The sequence below is a fragment of the Acomys russatus genome, chromosome 16 (assembly GCF_903995435.1).
Source record: "Acomys russatus chromosome 16, mAcoRus1.1, whole genome shotgun sequence".
In the NCBI taxonomy this organism is placed as follows: Eukaryota; Metazoa; Chordata; class Mammalia; order Rodentia; family Muridae; genus Acomys; species Acomys russatus.
The window spans coordinates 198,237-220,717 of NC_067152.1; the positions used below are offsets into that span (position 1 = coordinate 198,237).

At 40.9% G+C, this 22,481-nt stretch overlaps 1 protein-coding gene across 1 annotated transcript in view; it reads left to right on the forward strand.

Annotated features, from left to right (window-relative positions):
* Positions 1-6,892: 6,892 nt before the first annotated feature.
* Positions 6,893-22,481, forward strand: part of Ankfy1 (ankyrin repeat and FYVE domain containing 1) — a gene marked incomplete at its 5' end in the record, with an annotated part of 46,069 nt that continues 30,480 nt past the window's right edge. Inside the window, 6 exons of the mRNA XM_051158294.1 lie at positions 6,893-7,104; positions 9,631-9,749; positions 15,685-15,820; positions 19,088-19,211; positions 20,863-21,012; positions 21,902-22,067. Coding sequence (XP_051014251.1) covers positions 6,893-7,104; positions 9,631-9,749; positions 15,685-15,820; positions 19,088-19,211; positions 20,863-21,012; positions 21,902-22,067 — 907 coding nt within the window. The remainder of the gene's footprint in view (positions 7,105-9,630; positions 9,750-15,684; positions 15,821-19,087; positions 19,212-20,862; positions 21,013-21,901; positions 22,068-22,481) is intronic.

Sequence of the window (22,481 nt, forward strand, 5' to 3'; positions counted from 1 at the left end):
CTGCCTGCCTCTGCCTCCTGAATGCTGGGAGTAAAGGCGTGCGCCACCGCCGCCTGGATCAACCTGCTTTCTTACAGAACCCAGGACTCCCAGACCAGGAATGGCACCACCTACAATAGGCTGGGCCCTCCCTCATCAATCAATAATTAAGAAAGTGCCTTACTGCCTGGTGGTGATGGCACAACTTTAATTCCAGCACTCAGGAGGCAGAGGCGGGTGGATTGACTTGAGTTCAAGACCAGCCTGGTCACAGATTGATTCCAGGACAGCCAGGGCTACACACAGAAAAACTCAGTCTCAAAAAACTAAAGCAAAAGGAAGGAAGGGCCTTACAGGCTTGCCAATAGCTTGATCTTATGGAGGCATTTTCGTAATTGAGGTTCCCTCCTCTCAGATGACTATAATTTGTGTTATGCTGACAAAAACTAGCCAGCATAGTACCACTATATATTTAATAATTAAGAGCTACTAGGACCCTGAGTATTCCTCTGAACTGTCCTCCTAACAGCTTTTGTCTGCTGCCTCCCTGATAAGGTGCCAGCTTGCATTTTCAACCATAAATACATTATTATTTTCTTACTGTTTGCTGAACAGATGTTTACTATCCTTGATTCATGAACACTCTATTGTCACACTGAAAGAATAATTCAGCCTGCACTCTCACAGGTCTAAGTGAGGAGCAGCAGGAGTAACTCAGCTCCAGTGAGATGCTTTTTTATTTTAATTGCCAGTAAGAAAATAACGATGGTATGTTCTCAGTACACACTGTAGTGAAATGAAGTGTGTAGAAGATCTAAGACGTTTGTCAGAAATGGAAATTATTCTTGTAGCTCTTAAAATACTGTTTTTAATATAGCCTTTAGAGTAACTTTACTTTTATTTAATTGACATTATTAAAACACATTGAGGATAGAGTAATTTAGTCAATTAATTATACAGAAAAGTTTACTGCTTGAATTATGAATACTGTGTAAGAATTATAAGAGTGTAGAGAAAGGAATTGTCTGTATTTGTTGATCTCAAGCGATTTGTTAGTCTAGCATAATGGTGTAAGCTTATAGTCTCAGCTTCTTAGGCTGTGATGGATCTCTTAAGTCCATGAGTTCTGGACCAGTCTGGGTAACATAGTGAGATTTCATCTCAATTTTAAAAGGAGAGAGAAAAGTGGACAGGGATATAGCTTAGTCATACAACAGTTGATTGTTATTCATGAGGCCCTTGGATGCAGTCTCTGTTACACACACACATACACACACACACACACACACACACACGGGAGGGGGGGGCCTGACTCTGAACCAGTATGAGTTGGAACTGGAGTAGCAAAAGGAGGATAGATCACATTTAAAGGATGAGAATAGAAAGTGTGTTTAATTTCTGAACTAAGGAATCAGCTACTGTTACTAAATCTTTTATATTCTGACATTAGATTTTGGATCAGAAACTATGGTATAATGAAGATGAGTTTCAACTTAAAAATCTGCTAGTTGGACTAGCAAGATGGTTCAATGGGTAGTGAGGTGCCGACTGTTCCAAGTGCGACAACGTGTGTTCCATCCCTGGGAGGTACATGGTAGAAGGAGAGAACCTTTTCTGAAAGTTGTCCTCTGATGCACATGTAAACCCCATACATGCACATACAAATATATTTGGCACTTGTAGTTTGAACAGATAGCTGAGAGAATGTCTAGGGAGAAAGGAAGGATTGACCTGGGACTGTAGTTCCGTAGAATGACTCCAGTTTGATCCTTTGTGCTGTATGAACCAGATGCAGTGGTGCACACCTGTGTACTTGGGAAGGGACAAGAGGACCCTTGGCTGCAAAACAACAAGAAAAGAATTGATTTTGGCTCAAGGAGCCAGAATATATAGTCCGTGATTGGCTGGCTTTCTTATCTCTGGGCCTATGGGGAAGAAGATGATCATGGAGGAAGAGTGTGGTAGAACAGAGCTGCTCCTCTCTCCCTGTGGCCTGGAAGAAAACAGATTGACAGACAAGAGGAGGCTGGGGACATGTTATCTCTTCTTTATGTCTCTTGTAACCTACTTCCTCTAACAAGGCCCCACCTCCAAAAGTTTCCACCAGCTTCCAGTAATGCCATAAAATTATAAATTAATCATCAGAACCATCATAATCTACTCATCTTTCCATAGCACCACCAGCTCGCACCATGACTTGAACATGGGAGCCTCTTAGGGATACTTCCTATACAAACTGTAGCAGATCGTCTGTCTGTGTGATTTTAGGTAATCTATTTAACCTAAGTGGGTTTCAACTGTTAAGTAGCATGCTATTATAAATAGCTAGACTTTGAGATAATGAGTGTGAGAAACTTACCTCATCTATAGAAACTAACAAATACTCAGTGTGTTTTTTACCCACATGCAGTTTACCCAGTGCCAGTACACTAAACACTGCCTTGCCCATATTTTCTTCACTCCTGTAGTCCTCTGCTACAATTGGAACATCCGTTTTCAGCACATAATTATTTTATTTTTGCCAGCCAAAGTTGTCTCTTTCTCAAATTTTTAGCCCTTGGCCCTACTTTATTTTTATAATCTGGACTCCAAAGTCTTTCGTTACTTCATTTCATTATCCTCTAATGCTTTAATTGTGGTAGACGTTCCTAAAATCCCAGCACCCTTCCAGGCAGAGGCAGGCTGATTATGTATTGGCTCAAGGCCAGCCTGGTCAACATACAGTTTCTAGCACCCACAGAGGCAAATATCATGCACACTTTCATCCACTGAGATATCACTCTAGCCTTGTAGTCTGTTTTGCTTTGTTTGTTTTGCTTTCTTGCTAGGGTCCCACTATGTAGCTCTAACTGTCCTGAAACTCACTATATAGACCTCAGCTGACAGATCTGCCTGCCCCTGCCTCAAGCAGGGTTTAAGGGTGTACACTACTGTCCAGCTTCTTAGTGTCAGTTGGCTGCTGATATTTCTTTGTGTGGTATCATAACTGCAGTCTTGGCATGGCTTTCTGCCTGTATGTATCAAGTCTCCTCTGCTTTGTGTGTTCATGCTTGAATTTTAAAAATTCGTTTTGTATTCATTAGAGTTTAAAAGGAAAGGCCAGGGAGGCAAGCTGTAAATCTCAAAGCTTCCTGAAGGAGCAGGGTAGAGAAGAGACCGGATGTGGTTTACTTAAGCCTGCAGGGAGGGCTTTGCAAAAGATAAGGAAGTCCTACGTACTGAAAACAAACTACAGCAAAAACCATAAGTTCTGATCAGCATCTGAAAGAGACAAACAGAACAAAAGAAAAAAGACAAGTTGCATTTTTTTCTTTTGGTCAGGACTCAGAAAGATGGGCAGATCCAGCCCAACATCATGGCAACTCACAGGGACTGCCCCCTGCTGATGTGAAGTACTTGTAGTCTGCCTCTGAGCTGCACCCTCAGTCCACCTCACACGGCAGAAACTGTTTTGTGGTGATGGCTGGGTTATAACAGTCACAGGCCCCAGGGTTACAGTATCAATCTCACCTGGGTGGGGGACATTTTTTTCAGCTCATCAGAGTGCCATGTAATTTTACTTGCTAAGTTGTAAGATTTCTAAAGTATTCTGTACTGTTTCAGTGCCTGGGGTCACAGAATTGTAGAAAAGACCAAGACAGTTCCCACCCTAAAACTTCCTGAGTGAACCAAAATGCCAAATTAGGATATTTGTATTTAAAAATTTCTGTTTAGGTGGGTGGTTGCTGTAGAATTCAGAAACTAACTTGGCAAGAGTTGGATTTCTCCACTGGTGGGTTCTGGGAATCAAACTCAGGTTGATAGGCTTGCATATTAAGTGCCTTTACCCACCCCGCAGAGCCATCGTGCCAGCATGGAAATTTATACTTTGTAGGCTGTGGGGGGGAAATTAGGGTAGATAAGTTGGTTATGCTGTATTTTGGAAATTCTGATAATATGCTTAGAATGAAATAGGAAGACTGGGGTAACTGGTTACATGTGTGTGAGTGATACTAAGACTTGTTGCAATTCCAAGGAGTGGCCCTCAGGAAGGATAGCAGGCTACCAAGAAGAGACTTGATACCCTATGAGCATATACAGGGGGAGGAGGTCCCCCCAGTCACAGTCATAGGGGAGGAGAGTAGGGGGTAAGCGGGAGGGAGGGAGGAATGGGAGGATATAAGGGATGGGATAACAATTGAGATGCAATATGAATTAATAAAAAATGATAATTAAGAAAAAAGAAAGACTATTGTATGTATGAAAGATATCTATACAAGTTAAACTGCTATATTGACCATCAAAACAAATAAATAAATAAAAGACTTGTTGTAATTAATTGTATGGCCTAGGAAGCCAGTAACTGATACAATGAGACTAGTGTATTTTAAAGCTGCAAGCACTAAGCTGGGCAGAACCTAAACTACTACTAATATTAGTAAACTAAAATAAGCTACTCTAATCCTGTGTCCTCATAACCTACATATATCCCAATCTCATGCCAAAATGGTCCTCCTCAGGCAGCTTCTCTCCACCAACTCTTGGAAGCCCCGCCTTCCACTTCCTGTCCTCTGTCCAGCTCATTGGCTAAACAGCACTTTATTGACAGCTGCTACATCCACTCAAGGAATTCTCCACAAAGACTTCAAGGAAATGTTACATTAGAGTTAAGACCAGCAAGAAACCTCCATTTCAGAGATGTTGACATTTTTAGCTTTATTGAGGGATAACAGATTAAACAGAGTTCATTGTTTTGGCTTTAGTTGACACATATTTGCAGTCATGTCACCTCTGCCATAATTGTGATGGAATTTCTCACCCGAAAAGTGTTACCTTGCATTTCTTTGAAATCATCCCCATGCATATAGACTCTGGCACTCTCTTGTCCTCATCCTTTTTCCACGCTTGGTTTGTGTGGAATTGTGCAGTATGTAGCTTGTCTGGTTTTCTTTCACTTAACACAGTGCTGTCGAGGTGTATCATGCTATCGCATTATTGCTTTTTATTAACAAATAGTGTTTGGTTCCCAGTATGCATTTCTAACAATTGTAGCCATTTACTAACTGGATTTTGAGATGGTCGCAGTTTTTGTGAGTAAAACTTCATAGAATGTTTAGCTACAGGTCTTCACGTGGGCAGGTATATGTTTCCCCTTTAGCAAGCTTGTTTGTTGGAAAATGACATCACCTAGATTTGGGGTTCATGGTAACCTAAACTGAGGTGGCAGCAGGGTGAGAAAGACACTGACTGATCTGGGTCTACACTGGCTTAGCTTTTGCTTTCCAAATGACCTGAGGCAAGTCAGTTAACGTACATGAAACTGCTTTTGCACAGCTGTTAGAAGAGTGACATCCAGCACTAAGTTGTTGCTATGATTAAATGAGTCGACTTGGGAAAGTGTCTTTCCTGAACGTTAAACATTGCCCTCTCGCCATTATCTTCTTGAGGTACATCACACAAACATTGCTACCTAGTTTGTTTAACTTCCCAGGCACCTTCTTGAGGTGATATTTCTAAGGTCAAACTATTTTACATAGTGCCTGTGCCCTCATATTCCCATGGACAGCATAAGAGGCTTTAACTAATCTTTCCTGTGCACTCATTTTAAATTTTTGTATGTTTGGTTTTCTCCTCCTTTGTTTGTTTGTTTCCCAAATATTTTTCTGCTTTGAAGTAGGTTAAAAATCCGCCCCCGCCCCTTTCTTCTGGGTTGTCTGATTAAACCACAAGTTTATTTTCCCAACTTACTTATGTATTATGTATGCCGTGTTTTGCCTGCTTGTACATCTGCACACCAGAAGAGAGCACTAGATCTCATTATAGATGGTTGTCATCCCCCATGTGGTTGCTGGGAATTGAGCTCAGGACCCTTAGAAGAACAGCCATCTCTCCAGCCCCAAGCTACAAGTTTTTATTGATTTTTTTTTTTTTTTTTAACAATCTGTGACAACTTTAATTTTCTTGTGTCTTTTGAAGGAACTTTAACAAAGAAGTCCAAAAAATATAAAAAATAGAGGCCAGATTATCAGTTTTGTCTGTAATTAAATTATAATTATAAAATGTTTAGTTTTACATCCTGCTTACTTAGTTCTTTTTTACATTTTTGTATATGTGTGTCTGTCTTGTCTGTCTGTGTTAGTTTGCACATGCCTGAGTCCATGCGGCATATGAGATTAGAGGTCAAAGGAAAACCCAAGGGAATTGATTCTTTCCTTCCACTGTGTGAGTCCTAGGGATCAAACTCAACTTGTTAGGCTTTGCAAGTGCCTTAACACAGTGAGCCATCTCACTGGCATGTGTTCTGGAACCTGCTCTGTACTCCAGGCTGGCCTTGAACTCACGGAGATCTGCCTGCTTCTGCCTCCTGAGTGCTGGGATTAAAGACTTGTACCACCACTAACTACCTGGGAGGCAAATGTCTCGTTGAATTTGTGAGGCTTCTGTTTGAGCTTCTCAGGTACTGGTGCACTTTTTTTCCCCCCAATTGCATTTTTTGTTTTGTTTTCAAGACAGGGTTTCCCTGTTGTAGCCTTGCCTGTCTTGGACTTACTTTGTAGACCAGGCTGGCCTCAAACTCGAAGACATCCACCTGCCTCTGCCTCCCAAGCACTGGGACTACAGGCATGTGCCACCACATCTGGCCTCAATTGCATGTTTTATTATTTGTGTGTGAGTCTGTGTGTAGGCGTATGCAGGTCACAGTGTGTGTGATGAAAGTCAGAGGACATCTTACAGGAGTCAGTTCTTCCCTTCTGTCATGTGGGTCCTAGGGACTGATCTCAGGTCCTCAGGCTTGGCAGCAAGTGCTTTTATTTGCTGAGCCATCTTCCTAGCCCACAAAGTCATATTCGATTCTCTGAGATTATGCAGAACCAGTTGACCGCATGGCTAGGGAGTGGTGAATGTGATTTGCCATGCACCTGCCATATAAACTTCCTTTGCTTTCCTTGCAGAGGAGGTGGCCAAGTTGGAGAAGCATTTGATGCTTCTAAGACAAGAGTATGTCAGGCTGCAGAAGGAACTGGCAGAGACGGAGAAAAGATGCACACTTTTGGCTGCACAAGCAAGCAAGGAGAATAGCAGTGATTCCTTCATCGGCCGCTTGCTGGCCATAGTGGCAGGTCTCTATGAGCAGGAGCAGTACAGGTGAGCTTCCGTGTTGAATTTATTTTTATACAACTGTGTTTGTTTCTCTTAGCTTATTTCTTAACCCGGCTACCACACAAATAATTGAGACTCTTTTATAATACAAGGCTTCACAACACAATCTGAGCAGTTTAAGTCTGTTCTTAACCCTCTAAGCTGTTTTGTCTTACTCCCAGCTAACATCCCAGTGATACTTGCACTTTTGTAGCTTTCCTCCTCAACTTGCTTTGCCCTCTCCTAGTGGCTCCTTCTCTAACTCCTTCCCGGGCTGCCAGGAAGTCCAACCCTACTCTCTGCCCTGCTCATCTTTTGGCTGTAGGCTGTTTAATTGACATAACAAAGGGACAACTGAGGATAGACGTTACACAACATTTGGACAGAAAATCAGAATTTAAACTACACAATAACCTTATGCCTACACTTCCAGAACCAGAAGCTGGACCTTTGCTTCATCTCTGGCCACATTAAAGTGTCTTCTCATTGTCTCTTGTTTTGTACCCCTCAGAATTGAAACAGGGTTTTATATATGCTAGGCATGTGCTGTGCTGCTGAGCTGTATCCTCAGCTCTTTTTTTCACCTTGTTTTCAGACAGAGTCTCACTCAGTTGGCCAGGCTGCCATTGAACTTGTGATTTCCCTTGTTTGAGCCTTTCAGGTAGACAGAATTAGACCTGTCCACACTTCCAGATCTGGCTCTCGATCATTTTCTTCCCAAATTCACTTCTCTCTAGTCACTTTATCAATTATAATATAATGATAATCTAGTCAATTATCAGCAATGAACCAGGTGTGGAGACTCAAACTTGAAATCTCAGTACTGAGGGGACTAAGAGGATTATCCTGAGTTTGAGATCAGCTTCAACTACACAGTGAGGTCTAGTCTAAGTGTAGGCTATATTAAACTGAGTCCTTAATTTCACATAAACAAAAATAAGAGCTGGGCTGATATCAGTAAGATACATAGGATCTTGAGCTTGATCCCAAGAACCCATGTGAAAAAAATCTGAATCTGATGACAGCCATTTACAATCCTAGTACTAGGAGGACAGAGACAGGCAGACCCTGAGGCTCACTGCCCAGCAAGCCTAGCCTAAGTGGGTGTGTTCTAGGCCAGTGACAGACCCAGTTAACAGGTAGCTAGCAACTGAGGAATGCTACCAAAGGTGGTCCTCCTGCTTCTGCTTGCTTACCTGTGCCCTCATACACAGAAACACCAAATCAATGAAAAAGATTAGCAGTGTCTTTGTCTGTTAGAAGCTGTGTAGGCTACTTATAGGCTCTTTGCCTTCAACGATGACTCTTTAGGTTCCTGATCTACAAAAGGGGATGATTAGTACTACCCATTTTAGGGCCATTTTAGGTTAAATTGTGTCATAGATGTTAAGCAATTAGAACAGCAGCCACATACCAAGGATTGGTTGTTAGCAGTGCTATTTATTCATTTATTTTGTTTGAGATAGAGTCTCACTATATAGCCCTGGTGGGCTTAGGACCTGCTGTGTAGATCAGGTTGGACTTGTACTCAGAGATCTTCCTCCTTCCCGATTATTGGAATTAAAGGCATGTTCTACTATATCTAGCTATTTATTTATTTTTGAGAAGATCTTCTGTAGCCCAGGATGGCCCTGAACTTGCCTTGATCAAAGATAATCTTAAATTTTGATCCTCTTCTCTTGGTTTCTCCAATGTTGCAGTTTCGCTAAATGTCACACGTTGGTACTTTTCTTTGTTGCCCACATGGCAGGCCAAATGGCACAATCCTGTCAGCCCAGTGGGTCATCATGATGTCTCACTTAGTTGCTCATATGTCTTTTTTCCTTAGCAGTTGACATTTTAGAGTAAACATACATATCTTTTAGGGAACTTCTTTATATGGTGGTTTGCAGGAAATATCCCTTCCTCTCGTTTGCTTTTTTTTTTTGAGATGGTACCATGCTATGTAGCTCAGATTGATTTCAAACTTGTGATCTCAGCATGCTGAGATTTTATGATGTGCCACCACCTAACCTCAACATCTTTACTTGATAAATAGTTGCATAATAAACAGCTAATGTTAGGTCTGAATGTTTCTGATGGAGACAAGAGTCCAGGTATTAGCTTTTGTTTTCTTGACTGCTTTGTGTGAGCCAATTTGCTCATAGTCTCTCTGTTTAACATTGTTTGATGTTATTGTGGAACAAAGCAATAGCATAGTCTCGTAGCTTTATTTGTCCACATTTTTTTTACCCTGCTGGTTATTTTGATACATTCTGCATAAGACATCTTATATTTTATATATTGCTATTGATCATCCTTGTAAGTTCACCACAAAAATCCTGTTAGGTGTATTTGAGAGTATATCATCCCATGGAATTGAGGTAGAGTTAAAATAGTCCAAGCAATATAGAAACATGGTCCAGCATACAGAAATGTATTTTTTCTTTTACATTCATATCAGTAATCATATTCTGTGTCAGGTAGCAATCCTAGATTACCTAGTTATGATGACAGTTTTCTTTCTGTATCTTTGGATATTTTCCTCATCAGTGATTTGAAGATCAAGGTTGGGTGCAGGCACATCAGTGCTCACAAGTTTGTCCTGGCCGCTCGCAGTGATAGCTGGAGTCTGTCCAACTTGTCTTCCACGGAGGAGCTAGACTTGTCAGGTGAGTCTGACTCATCAGAATACAGATCTAACACTGCACAAGGCCTCTTGGCAAAAGTTATAATGTGTCACTTTGAGATTTGTGGTGTAATAAAAGTAAGATACTTAGCAATTGATGGGAGACATGAACTGCTGAAACAAGATGTCTCCCTAAATTAGTTGTTCTTTTTTCTTTTAAATTTTAAATTTTATTTTAATGTATGTGTGTGGGTGGTTGGTATGCATTTCTGTCTGTGCATGATATGCATGCAGTGTCCAAGGAGGTCAGAAGAGGGTTTCTGATCCCTTGGATCTGGAGTTACAGGTGGTCATGATCCACCATGTGGGTGCTGAGGATTGAACCCAGGCCTTCTGGTGCTCTTTACCACTAAGCCATCTCTCCAGCTTCAGGTTGTTTTTTATGATTATATTTAATCCTTGAATAATGAATCATAAATATTTGAGTATTGCGGTCTTAATATTTAGAATATGCAAGTATCTTTCGAAAAGCTTATTTCTTTAAAAAATGATTACTATTATTGTGTGTACACATATGTTTGGAGGTCAGAGAACAGCTTTGTGGAGTTCTGGGGATTGAGCTCTGGTTACGAGGTTTGAGTGGCAAGTGTCTTCACCTGCTGAGTCATCTCGCCAGGCCAGCTGATTTTGATTTTTGCATGTGGTATATGTTCATGTCTTTGTAGGTATATGTGCATGTATGTGGAATCCAGAGTTGGTGCCAGGTAACTTCCTCAGTCATTCTATGTATTGATTGATTGAAGACAGGGACTCACCATGGAGCCCTAGCTGGCCTTGAACTCATATATGCCCACCTGTGCTGCTTGACAACTAGAATTAAAGGTGCACCTCACCTTTAGTATTTTTCTTTAAAACTGTGTGTGTGTGTGTGTGTGTGTTTAGGTCAGAGATGTGCATGCAAGAGTCAGTTCTCTCTTTCTACCATGTAGGTTCCAGTTGATTGAACTCAAAGTTGCCAGGCTTGGCAGCCAGTGAGCCATCTTTCTGGCCCATAGTAGTTCTCTGTCACACCAAAAAAGGCTGGCGGTATTTAGAATTTTAGTAGGTTTGTACCTGTGTGAGATGGTGAATGTTAATATGTTTCAACATGGAAATTCCACTTCCTCTCTGTGGACCAGGCTGATCTCAAACTCAAATATCTACCTGTTTCTTTCTCTCTCTAAGCACTAGGATTGAAGATGTGTATCACCATGCCTAGCTCACTCTGGTAACTTTTTTAAAAAGAATTTATTTCATCTTTTTTTTTTTTTTTTAATGCTATCTTAATTTTCTTTTTTTTATTTTATTTCATCTTTTTAAAGTTATTTTTACTTTTTAAATTAGCTGAATATGTGTGTCTGTGTCTATATATAGGTATGTGTATGAGGTACAGTGGCCTTGGAGGCATCAGATTTCCTTGGAGTTGGAGTAATGGGGTTGTGAGCTACCTGATACGGGTTCTGGGAACCTAACCTGGGTCCTCTGCAGTAATATGTGCTCTTAACCACTGATGCATCACTCCAGCCTGACTTATTTTTAGTATGTATGTATTTGTGAGTTGGTACATGCATGTGTGCATAGGTACCCGAGGAAACAAATCTCCCTGAAGCTGGAGTTAATGTGAGACCTGAGAACCAACTCTACAAAAGCAGTGTATGCTCTTAATTGCTGAGCCATCTCTCCAACTCCAGTATATATAATCATTTTATGTGTGCATTTCTTTATTTATTTGAAACAACATCTCACTGTGTAGACCAGGCTAGTCTGGAACTCACAGAATTCTCTCTGCTCTGCCTCCCAAGTGGCTTGTGCCACCATGCCCAGGTACATGTGTATCTCCTAATAACGTGTAATATACCTTAAACATATGTAGTAAATTTTTAAAAAGAATTTTAATAGGGCCAGAGAGATGGCTCAATGAGTAAAGGCATTTGCCACCAAACCTAACGACTTGAATTTGATCCCAGGATTCACATGCCAGAAGGAAAGAACTCACCCCTACACTTGCATCATGGTGTGTACCCTTATTGTACACATTCACAAGTAAAGTCATTTCAAGAATTATTTTAATAGATATACCAAATTATTTATATTGTTGTCTTATGTTACATTGTATTTATAGTTTTTGCTAAATGGGGCAAAGTGCCAGCGGTGCCTAACACTTGGGCAGTGTTGTACAGCAAGAATTGGTGTTGATCTCCTGGATTTAGGAGAATAGATCTTTCATGTTTCTCAGTTTTGTGAGAAGATGATGATGAAGATTTTCTTTTCTTTTTTTTGAGACAAGGTCTCTCTGTGTAGCCTTGGTTTAAAGCTCTTGATTCTCCCTTGAAGCACAAATCAATAAACATCAATGCAGATGCATGTGTGTGCCATTCATACCTAAAATGAAAATACCTATATGGTAGATCTGTACTGTAAGGGTTCAGTCCATGTGAGTACACTCAGAGCTGTGGCTTTTCTTTTTAAAAGTACAATTTTTTGAAGCCACAAATTTCTGACCACCTATAGAATAAAACTAGGATAATTTCTAAGAACCATTTTTGACTATGAACTGTTCTTCACAAAATACATGGTAGTATCTTGACAGGCATGTAGTTTACAGGGATTAGAAAAGATGATAAAAATTTGAAAATTATTCACATTTGTTAGAAAGATGTTAAGAGTAGGCTACCATCTTTTGATACTTTAGTTATCAACAATGTTGATGCCAGCAGTTGTGAGACTCATGAAATGTACTGTGCATCGTCAGTGACATCCTAGTCAGGGCTCCATGAGACCCTGCTGTTTTGTGACTTTTGTGACTCAGTGTATCTCTTGGTGAATATACTGTGTGCATTTGGAAGGAGGATGCCCTGCAGTCGCTCGATGTAGTGCTTTGCGTGTTTACAATACTAAAGGTTGCACTCAGGGCCTTGCCCATGCTAGGCAAGCATTCCACCAGTGAGCTATACCTCCACCCTACTTACTTTTTATTTTGAGGTAAAGTGTTGCTATGTTACCCAGGCTGGCTTGGAGCTCACTATTACAATTTAGGCTGGTCTTCAGCTTGTCCTCCTCCTGCCTATACTATATATTATGTAGATATTGTATAATCTAGCACTGTCCCGAGTGCTAGGATTATCTGTGTGCACCAGGACCAGGTGTAATATTCTTTAAATACCATTATGTCAAGGAGGCTTATTGTTCAGTATTTCTGGATATGTATTTTTTTCCTTTATGCTAGTTTATCAATTCTTTAAAATTTAGTGTTGCCATTTACCTTGGGATAAAAATTTTAGCTGGGTTGGTGGCATATTCATGTAATCTCAGTACTTAGGAGGCCGAGGTAGGAGGGTTATGAGCTCTAGGCCAGCTGGGGCTACCTTGACATAAGCTTGTCTCACAAAATCAAGAGCAAAGCAAAATGAAAAATCTTCATTGTTATTACTAGATTTCTGAGGAAGACAAAAGAATCAGCATTATTTATTCTGCTTCCCCCTGTCTGGTTGGTTGTTTTAGCAGGCTGTGGTGAATTAATCTGCTTTGAGTACATCAGGTTTTCAGTTCTACTCAACATCACTTCCTTCAAACCCATCCTCCTCATTGTGCATAGTTAGTTAGAGGTTACAGAGCTAGTCTGCTGTTGCATACTTACTAATAATGTGTCCCTGGCCTTTATTGTAGTTTTCCTTGATAACTAAGAATTGACTAGTCTCCCAGACCCTAGTGAGCATCACAATTACCTAATGGACTTTTTAAGTGCAGACACTGGGTCCATTCAGTCCCAGTTTTCTTCAGTGGGCCCGAGTGGACTTGAGAGTTGAATTCTGTTAGGAGTCTGCTTGCTCAGGACTACTCTTGGAGCACCTTTGTACAGACTGTGACTTTAGTTGTCTTCTGAGCATCACTCTCTATTTTCTGACTAATTAAGAGCTGATTTGATAGAAATGATCGTGTATTTTTGTTTGTTTTATTTTTTGAAACAGCATCAAGTAGTCTAGCTTGGTCTGAAACTCACAATATGTTGTCAAAGATGACCTTGAACTTGGTCCTTCTGCTTCACAATTGCTAATATAAGTGTGTGCCACCACACCTGGCTTTATGTCGTTCAGGGATCAACCCAAAGCTTCTTGCATGCTAGACAATTATTACTAACTGAGCCACATCCTCAGTAACAGTTTAGATGATGATGATGATGATGATGATGATGTTGTTGTTGTTTAGGGAGTTTCAAGACAGAGTTTTTCAGTGTAGCCTTCCTTGGCTGTCCTGGACTCACCATGCTGGCCTCAAACTCACAGAGATCTGCCTGCCTTTGCCTCCCTGAGAGCTGGGACATGGAACCATGCCCAACTTTAGATATTTTATTTTTTTCAAACATCTGTTTATTTATTACAAATATATTATTCTGCCTGCATGTATGCCTGCATGCTAGAAGAGAGCACCAGATCTCATCACAAATGGCTGTGAGCCACCATGTGGTTGCTGGGAATCGAACTCAGGACCTCCAGAAGAGCAGATGATGCTCCCAACCATTGAGCTATTTCTCCAGCTCAGTTTAGACATTTAAATGATGGTTTTTATAGTAAATATTTCCTTCAAGTAGCTGTATAGTCTTTAACATTAAGAAAGTACAAATAATATATTTACTAAATAAAAAACAAGGTAAGGACTAGCTAAAAGAAAATTTAATTTCATTGATTGATTGAATGCCAGGTTCTTGATTGATGGATGATGGATAGACAGCTACGTGAGTGTATGTTTAGTATGTTTAGATATATATACATATACACAATGGTACATTTATACTCTCAGAGATATGTAGCGAAAATGAGTTTATAAAATGTATTCCTAGTTTTTTTGTTTGTTTGCTTTTTCAAGACAAGGTTTCTCTGTATAGACTTGGCTGTCCTGGACTTGCTTTGTAGACCAGGCTCCATGTCCTCTTCTGGTCTCCTGGGGCATCAGGAACGCAGTTCGGGCACAGCCATACATAAAGACAAAACACCCATACACATAAAATAAAGTCTGTCTAATACCCAGTGATTACAAATGAAAAAATAAACTAGGCAGTGCTGGTGTACACCTTTAATCCCAACACTGAGGAGGCAGAGGCAGGTGGATCTCTGTGAGTTCCAGGATAGCCTGATTTACAGAGTGAGTTCCAGGATAGCCAGGACTACACAGAGAAACCCTACCTCAAAAAGTAATGAACGAATGAATGATGAAAGAAAGAAAAAGGAAAAGAAAGAAATTTTGTTAATTTTTTAATCTTATGTTTCAGATATTTTCCCAATGGAATTTGACCCTATGTTTTCTTCATACAAAACTTTTAACATTTCTCTGGGGTCAGACAGACAGACTCTCACCTTTTGTTTTTTTGAGACAGGGTTTCTCTGTATAGCCTTGGCTGTCCTGGACTCGCTTTGTAGACCAGGCTGGCCTTGAACTCACAGTGATCCACCTGCCTCTGCCTTCTGAGTGCTGGGATTAAAGGCGTGCACTACCACACCCAGCTTAACTGTCACCATTTTTAATGGCTGTATTCTTAGGAGGCATCTGCCAGAGAAGACCACTGGCTTACAATTTCACTGGGTGTTTGTTTTGGGACACAAATGCAGTTCCAAGCCTTTCTCGGGGTGGGATTTTAAGCACAAAAACCATATCCTGGGTTAACATACTTCGGTTAGCAAGAATAATTAGTCAGAAGCAGAATTACAGAAGCCAAAAGGCTAGGTTAATACATTTAGGGATCTTTCCAGAACTATAGGTTTTTGTTTTCATTTTGGTAAGTGTTGCTGTCTACATGCTAGGTTCCAAGGCCTACACAGCACTTCCATCATGGCGTCAGTTGTGCTATGGTCTGAAGGCATACTAAGGTGTGGGGTCTTGTTACATTGTATTTCTTTGAGTTAGGTGTACCATTTCTAACCACAGATTTTTCTTTGTCTAACTAGATGCCAATCCTGAGGTGACAATGACAATGCTTCGCTGGATCTATACAGATGAGTTAGAGTTCAAAGAGGATGATGTGTTCCTGACTGAGTTGATGAAACTGGCCAATCGTTTTCAGCTCCAGCTCCTTAGGGAGAGGCAAGTTACAGCAGATGTGTTCAAGGCCCTGTAAAAGTATCTTTTATTCACCTGATGTCAATTGTTGTCTCTATGGCTTATTTCCTCTGTCTGCTAGCCTAGGCCTAGAATGTTTTCAGCCTCTGAGACTTACTGTTTAATAAGCTCACCCTTTCTTGTTCTTAGTGAGCTCTGGGCTGGCTGGTTCAACTCAGCTGTTCTGGCTCAAACTCCTCTCCCAGCTACTCTGTTCAACCTGGCTTTTCTCTTGGCTTGGCCTCAAACTCCAGTAATCTTTGCTGTTTCTTCATTCTCTTTTTCATTCTGTCTTCACCTGTCTAGCTTGTTCCTCATTCATCCTCTCTCTTTAACACTCTCCCAGGAATCCTCTCCTCTCTCTCTGTTTCAAAAACAGCAACAAAATAGATTGTTTTGTGCTCTTGTATGCTTTGTGAATATAAAATTATAAAAGTATACTAATAACAGTCTTTTCTCCATAGGAAAACTAGCCTGTCTTACTACTTTTCAAAGAGAATTGAGCTGAAAATTTAAATTTGAAAATAAAATTAAGGGTTCTTTTGTTGTGTAAATGGTATCAGTTACTAGTTATGAGCTATTCATATAGCAAATGGCACTCTGGGTATGTAAATGAGTAAAAATGAACTACTTGTAATTTCTAAGAAAACATCCGTTGTCATGAAATATGGCAGAAAGAAGGAAGACTGTAATATTCAGAGCCCATGTCACTGCCTGTACAAGTGAACTGGAACTCTTTGCAGTCCTTCTACGTGGTAGGCCACCTGCTGCTAGGACACTGGTATAGCAAGACCACCATATTGGACATTGCAAGTTTCATCTGTCAGAAAGGACTTTCTCCTGGAACACTTATCCCATAGCTGTAGTCAGGTCACAGTGACTCTGTCACCCATTGTTGTGGTATGCGGTGTACTTGGAGATTCCAATGGTACAGAAAGCTAAGGTTATGAATATATTTTTTGAGATCGTTTTATATATTACAGCCCATGCTGCTTGGCACTCATTTTGTAGCCCAGGTTGTCTTTGAACTCTTGACAGTCTCCTTCCCTCAGCCTCCCAAGTATCAAGTCAGCGATATTAGTTAAAGACAGACACAAAATTTCCTGTTCCTATGAATGGAAAATGGCTATGTTCTTGTTCTTCTCTAACTAGTAAGTGTTGAAAATTTGCACTTTCTTTTTTCAGGTGTGTCCCACTGTGTCTTCCTCTCTTCCTTTGTTTCCACTACATGGTCTGTCTCACTGCTTTCTTCCTTTTTGCCTACCAGTCGTCCTCTGCTTCTATTACCTAATTTTCATCTACTGAGAGTGAGAATTATCTGCTGCTCAGCTATTTACAGTAGTATTGAAGTTAGTTAATATTAGCTGTTAAAATTTGCAGTGTCTCTTTTCCATTTTCCTTCAGGAAAGGAGCATTGGACCTTAGGAGGGGTGAGGTGAGCAGAGAGGAAACAAACTTACAAGCATAGCCCAGTGTCTGGTGCTCTGCTGAGTACATCTACTTTCCTTCACCTTTAAACCCACAAAGTCCCAACACTTCTGAGATCACGTACCATTCTTAGGCCACAGAAGGGAGGCAGGCGTACAGACCTCCTCATTAAGTTCTGTTACGTGGTTAGAAAGGTTCTGTTGAGGTTGTAAGAAAGGAGAAGCAGTGACAGATGCCAGGCCTGTGTGGTTACCCGTGGAGCTGAAGCTGGCTTATGGACCATGTCTTAGCCTCCTTTCTCAGTAGGCCTTATGCTGTGGAAGGCACAGTAAAGTTTCCAGGAGTTCTGTCATAGTTAAACTATCTTCTATGCTAGAATGTGGAGAGAGCTTTGTGCTATAGAGATGTAATATTCTCTTGTTAGTCTGTTAGTCATTTATCAAGTCTTATTGCCTGGCTTTGTGGGAATACACACTGTGCTCAGTTATCTCTTGGCATACTATGGTCTGAGTTGTATGTGGTGCTGGGGATTGAATCACACCTTCTTGCATTACTAGATCTGACTCATACTTGTTTTAAAATATAGCTATTTTGAATAGCCTTTAAAATATAGATTTATCAAATTGGTATATATTTTATTTGTAATACTTTTATTTATGTGTATGTGTGTGTATGGGGCAGGTGCCTGGGGAGGCTAGAAGAGCATATCAAATCCCCTAGAACTGGAGTCACAGGCAGTTGTGAACCACCTGAGGTGTGCTAGGAACCAAACCTAGTACTTTTGGAAGAGCAATGTTCTTAGCTGCTTAGCTATCCATTCAGTCCATATATACACAGTCCCTGCCCTTTCCCCCCAACCCAGGGCTTCCCAAATACAAATGCATCCTAGACGAACATTTTGTCACTGTCCTGGTTTCCAGACCCTGAATTATAATTTATTCACTTATCTTAATCATTATTATTATACATGTATAAGTGTTGGCTACATGTATATCTGTGAATCACATACATGCAGTACCCATGAAGAGGGCATTGGATCCCCTAGAAATGAAGTTAGATGCTTATGCACTTCATGTGGGTGCTAGGAACCAAATCTGGGTCCTCTGGAAGAACAGCCAGTGCTCTTAACCTGGGAGCCATATCTTCAGTCCTAAATTATAATTTTCACAAAATACAAATATATCTTTTGGGAGGACATTTAAGGAGATGTTTATTAAGCACAAACCCTCATCTTTGAAACTTTGAGAGCAATGAAGTTAGCATAATAGAGTTGTCTGGAATCTGCTAGCATGTTCCATATAGTTCAGTGCCAAAGAGCTGAAGCCAGTCTTTCTTGTGTTTCATTTCAAAATGGCTTGTGCATGTATGTGATCAATGAGTTTCTTGTGAATACTTTTGAGGCTTTTGAGGTTTTAAGCTTCACATGCTTTTTTTTTAAGGTGATTTTCAATTTTCTCAGAATAGTGTGATGATAATATACTGTCTAGCACATAATTTCAAAGCACAGTGTAATCCAAGGCTGAGGCAAAAGGAACCTGATTTCACAGCTAGCCTAGGCTACACAGTGAGACACCTCATCTCAGAAATGAAATGTATAGAACCAGTTGTGGTAAAATCGTAATAAAAATTTATTTCAGTAAGTAAAATCCACACATAAATAAGATACTGGAACCCAACCATACTTCCTTACTAAATACAGCATTTAGTCTTACACCTTAGTTTTACTAGACAAAGCTAGTGCAGCAATCACTAATTTAGTTTATTTCTTTACTAATGTATTTGCCTTACTAATACTGTTCATCATTAATGAATAATCTCTTACAGATGTGAGAAGGGTGTTATGTCTCTGGTGAATGTTAGGAACTGTATTCGCTTCTATCAAACTGCGGAGGAATTAAATGCCAGCACTCTGATGAACTACTGTGCAGAAATTATTGCAAGTCACTGGGTAAGAGATTGATGGCATGGACAGAGCCTTCACACTGGCAGCTAGAAAGCCCAGTGTAAGCCCTGCTTCCTCAGTCACCGTGCTGATACCTAGTCTTTGCTGTTTGCAGTCTCTAAAAATAAGCAGTTGGGTTAGATGATCTGTGAGGCTTCCCCACCACCACCACCACCACCTCCAGTTCTGAAAGTGTTGTGAGGGTCTGCTGTGGCAGAAGTGGCTAAGGTTCAGGAACAGATGTCAAAAAGGAACACCTGAACTCAGTGGCACACACCTGTAATCCCAGCCCTCGGGAGGCAGAGACAGGCAGATCTCGGTGAGTTCGAGGCCAGCCTGGTCTACAAAGTGGGTCCAGGACAGCCAAGGCTACACAGAGAAACCCTGTCTGGGAGTTGGGGGACAGGAACACCTGCCTTCAGCAACATCCTCAAGTAGCTGTGACCCAGCATTCATCTGACCTGGAAGAGGTTTCTCCACTAGAAGAGGCATTCTTAAATTTCAGCTTTTTTTTTCCTTGAGTTTTCACCATAAATAACAGGTTTTACATTCCTTTGTGTTTTCTTGTTTGTTTGTTTTTGTTTTTGTTTTTTCACATATGTACTTGTCAGGGTCAAAGAACAACTTCTGGTGGGGTTGCTCAGACACTGGCCACCATGTTTTGAGGCAGGGCCTCTCACTGGTCCAGAGCTTACTGAGGCTGGCCAACAAGGGAGCCCCAAGGGTTGTCCTGTCTCCTCCCAAGGACAGGGCTTGGATTTTGTTTTGTTTTGCTTTTTAACATTAAATAAACAAACAAATCAATCAATCAATCAATGTTGCTTTATGAACTAGCTTTTGTGATTGTTTTGTATAAAGTTTTATGGGGGAACCTTAAAATTCTAAAGAAATAAGTTTAACAGAATTGGCCTATGTGTGCATATGGACCTGTAACCCAGGCTACTTCAGAGGCTAACGCAGGAGAATGCTGAATTCATGGTCTGCCAGAGTTGGAAAGCAAGTTCAAGAGCAGCTTGAGGAACTCAGAAAAATGTTAAGGACCTAGGAATGCAGCTGAGTGGCACAATGCTTGCCTACCATGCAGAAGGCCCTCATTAGATCCCCAATAACTCTAGAAAAGTAGGGTTGTTCTTGTTGTCTTGTGATAAGGTCTCACTCTGTAGCCCAAACTGACCTGGAACTCGCTGTGTAACTCAGACTGGCCTCAAACTTACGGCAAACTTCCTGCTTCGGGCTCTCGAATGTTGGGATTAAAAGAAAGGCATGTGCTGCTGTATCTGCTGACATAGAGTGCTAACCTACCCTTGCTGATAGGGCTACAGTTGTGGAGAGACAGTGAATTATTAGTTCTGATATGTTATGAAATTGCCATCTTTGTAGGCTTAGTAGGGAAAGCTAAGCTAAGCTAATGGTGGGAGGACTGACGGTCAGCTGTCCGGTCTATGGTGGCAAGAGTCTCTTAAATAGAGATCCTAACTCAGCCATTTTCTCACTCTCAGACTTGTGAGCTCTCTAGCCTCTGTAGGCTTCATGTTCTTCATTGTAAATGAAGCAAAGATTGAGTTAATTAATTAGGAAATGTTAAGTCCCTGACACATACTAAGTGCTTAATAAATGACAGTTGTTTTTAACACTTTTCCTTGTTTTTAATCCCTAGGATGACTTGCGAAAAGAGGACTTCAGTAGCCTGAGTGCTCAGTTGCTGTACAAAATGATCAAGTCCAAGACAGAGTACCCTTTGCATAAAGCAATCAAAGTGGAGAGAGAAGATGTGGTCTTCCTCTATTTGATTGAAATGGATTCCCAGGTATAATAGAAGCATGTCTACATTTTTTTCCCTGTCTCTGCCCAAACTTTAATGCTGCTTCTGTCACCTTGCCATTCTGTCATCACTGGACAGTCTGTGAATGTACTTTTAACATGTTTAGGATCCCTGTGGGCATTTTCTGTTCTGCCCCTCAGAATTTGCCAGTCTTAGTCCAGTCCAAAGCCACAGCCCCATTTCCAGATGGCTGTTACAGCAGTACCTGACTTCAGGTCCCAATTGTTCTTATTTCTTACCAAAACAAGTTTCTAAACTGCTAAACAGGACTCTGCTAAGCCTTCTTTCATGAAAAACTTAACTTTTTTTTTTCAAGACAGGGTTTTTCTGGGTATCCTGGAACGTGCTTTATGTGTCAGGCTGGTCTTGAACTCAGATTCGCCTGCCTTTGCCTGCTGAGTGCAAGAATTAAAGGCATGTGCCACCATCACCCAGCTTTTTCTCTTTTTTATAAAGTTCTCTATGCTGGTTTGTCATCTGTTCCATGCCCCCATCTTCCTCCCTCCCCAACACACACACCAGTTATGACTGCATTTCTCCTGCGGTCCTTAATCACCTTCCATGTTGTTGACATCTGCTTTCTAATCACTATTGTTTGTAGATGCTGAAAGCAAGTGCTCTCAGAAGGGCCCATAGAGGTCTGTGAATGAAGTTGAATTTGGGATGTAAGCAGTGCCATAGCATTAGAATTGACACTTGTGTAAGAGGTGTGACTCACACCTTTATGGGAGGCAGACCATTTCTTTGAGTTTGAGGCCAGCCTGGTGTACATATTAAGACCTGTCTCAAAATGGGGCCGGGGTTATCTGGGAAAAATCAAAATAGGTTGTATTTTCTACTGTCTGAGTGCTGATTTCCAAACTTCTCTGTTCAGCTCCCTGGGAAGCTGAATGAAATGGATCATAATGGAGATCTTGCATTAGATCTGGCACTTTCAAGGCGACTAGAGAGTATTGCCACCACTCTGGTTAGTCATAAAGCTGATGTGGACATGGTAGACAAGAACGGCTGGAGCTTGCTACATAAAGGAATACAAAGAGGTAAAGAGAAATACATTTTACATTTTTCTCTGTATGCAATATACTTTTTATGTTTATTGTTTTGACGTTCAGTTTCAGGAATTGCCAAAAGAATCTTGAGTTCTCATGCTCAGCCTGCATGGCTTAGAACTTGTGATTGTTGGGTCAGAGGGACTGAAACACTATTGGCCTTGTCAGTTTCTCTGTCCATAGTGCCACCAGGAAGAGAGGCTAGACAGATAGCCTTTAAGAAGTACCTTTGGAGGGGCCAGGCATAGTGGCGTACTCCTTTAATCCCAGCACTCGGGAGGCAGAGGCAGGCAGATCTCTGTGAGTTCAAGGCCAGCTTGGTCTACAAAGTGAGTCCAGGACAGCCAAAGCTACACAGAGAAACCCTGTCTCAAGAAACAAACAAACAAACAAACAAAAAAGAAG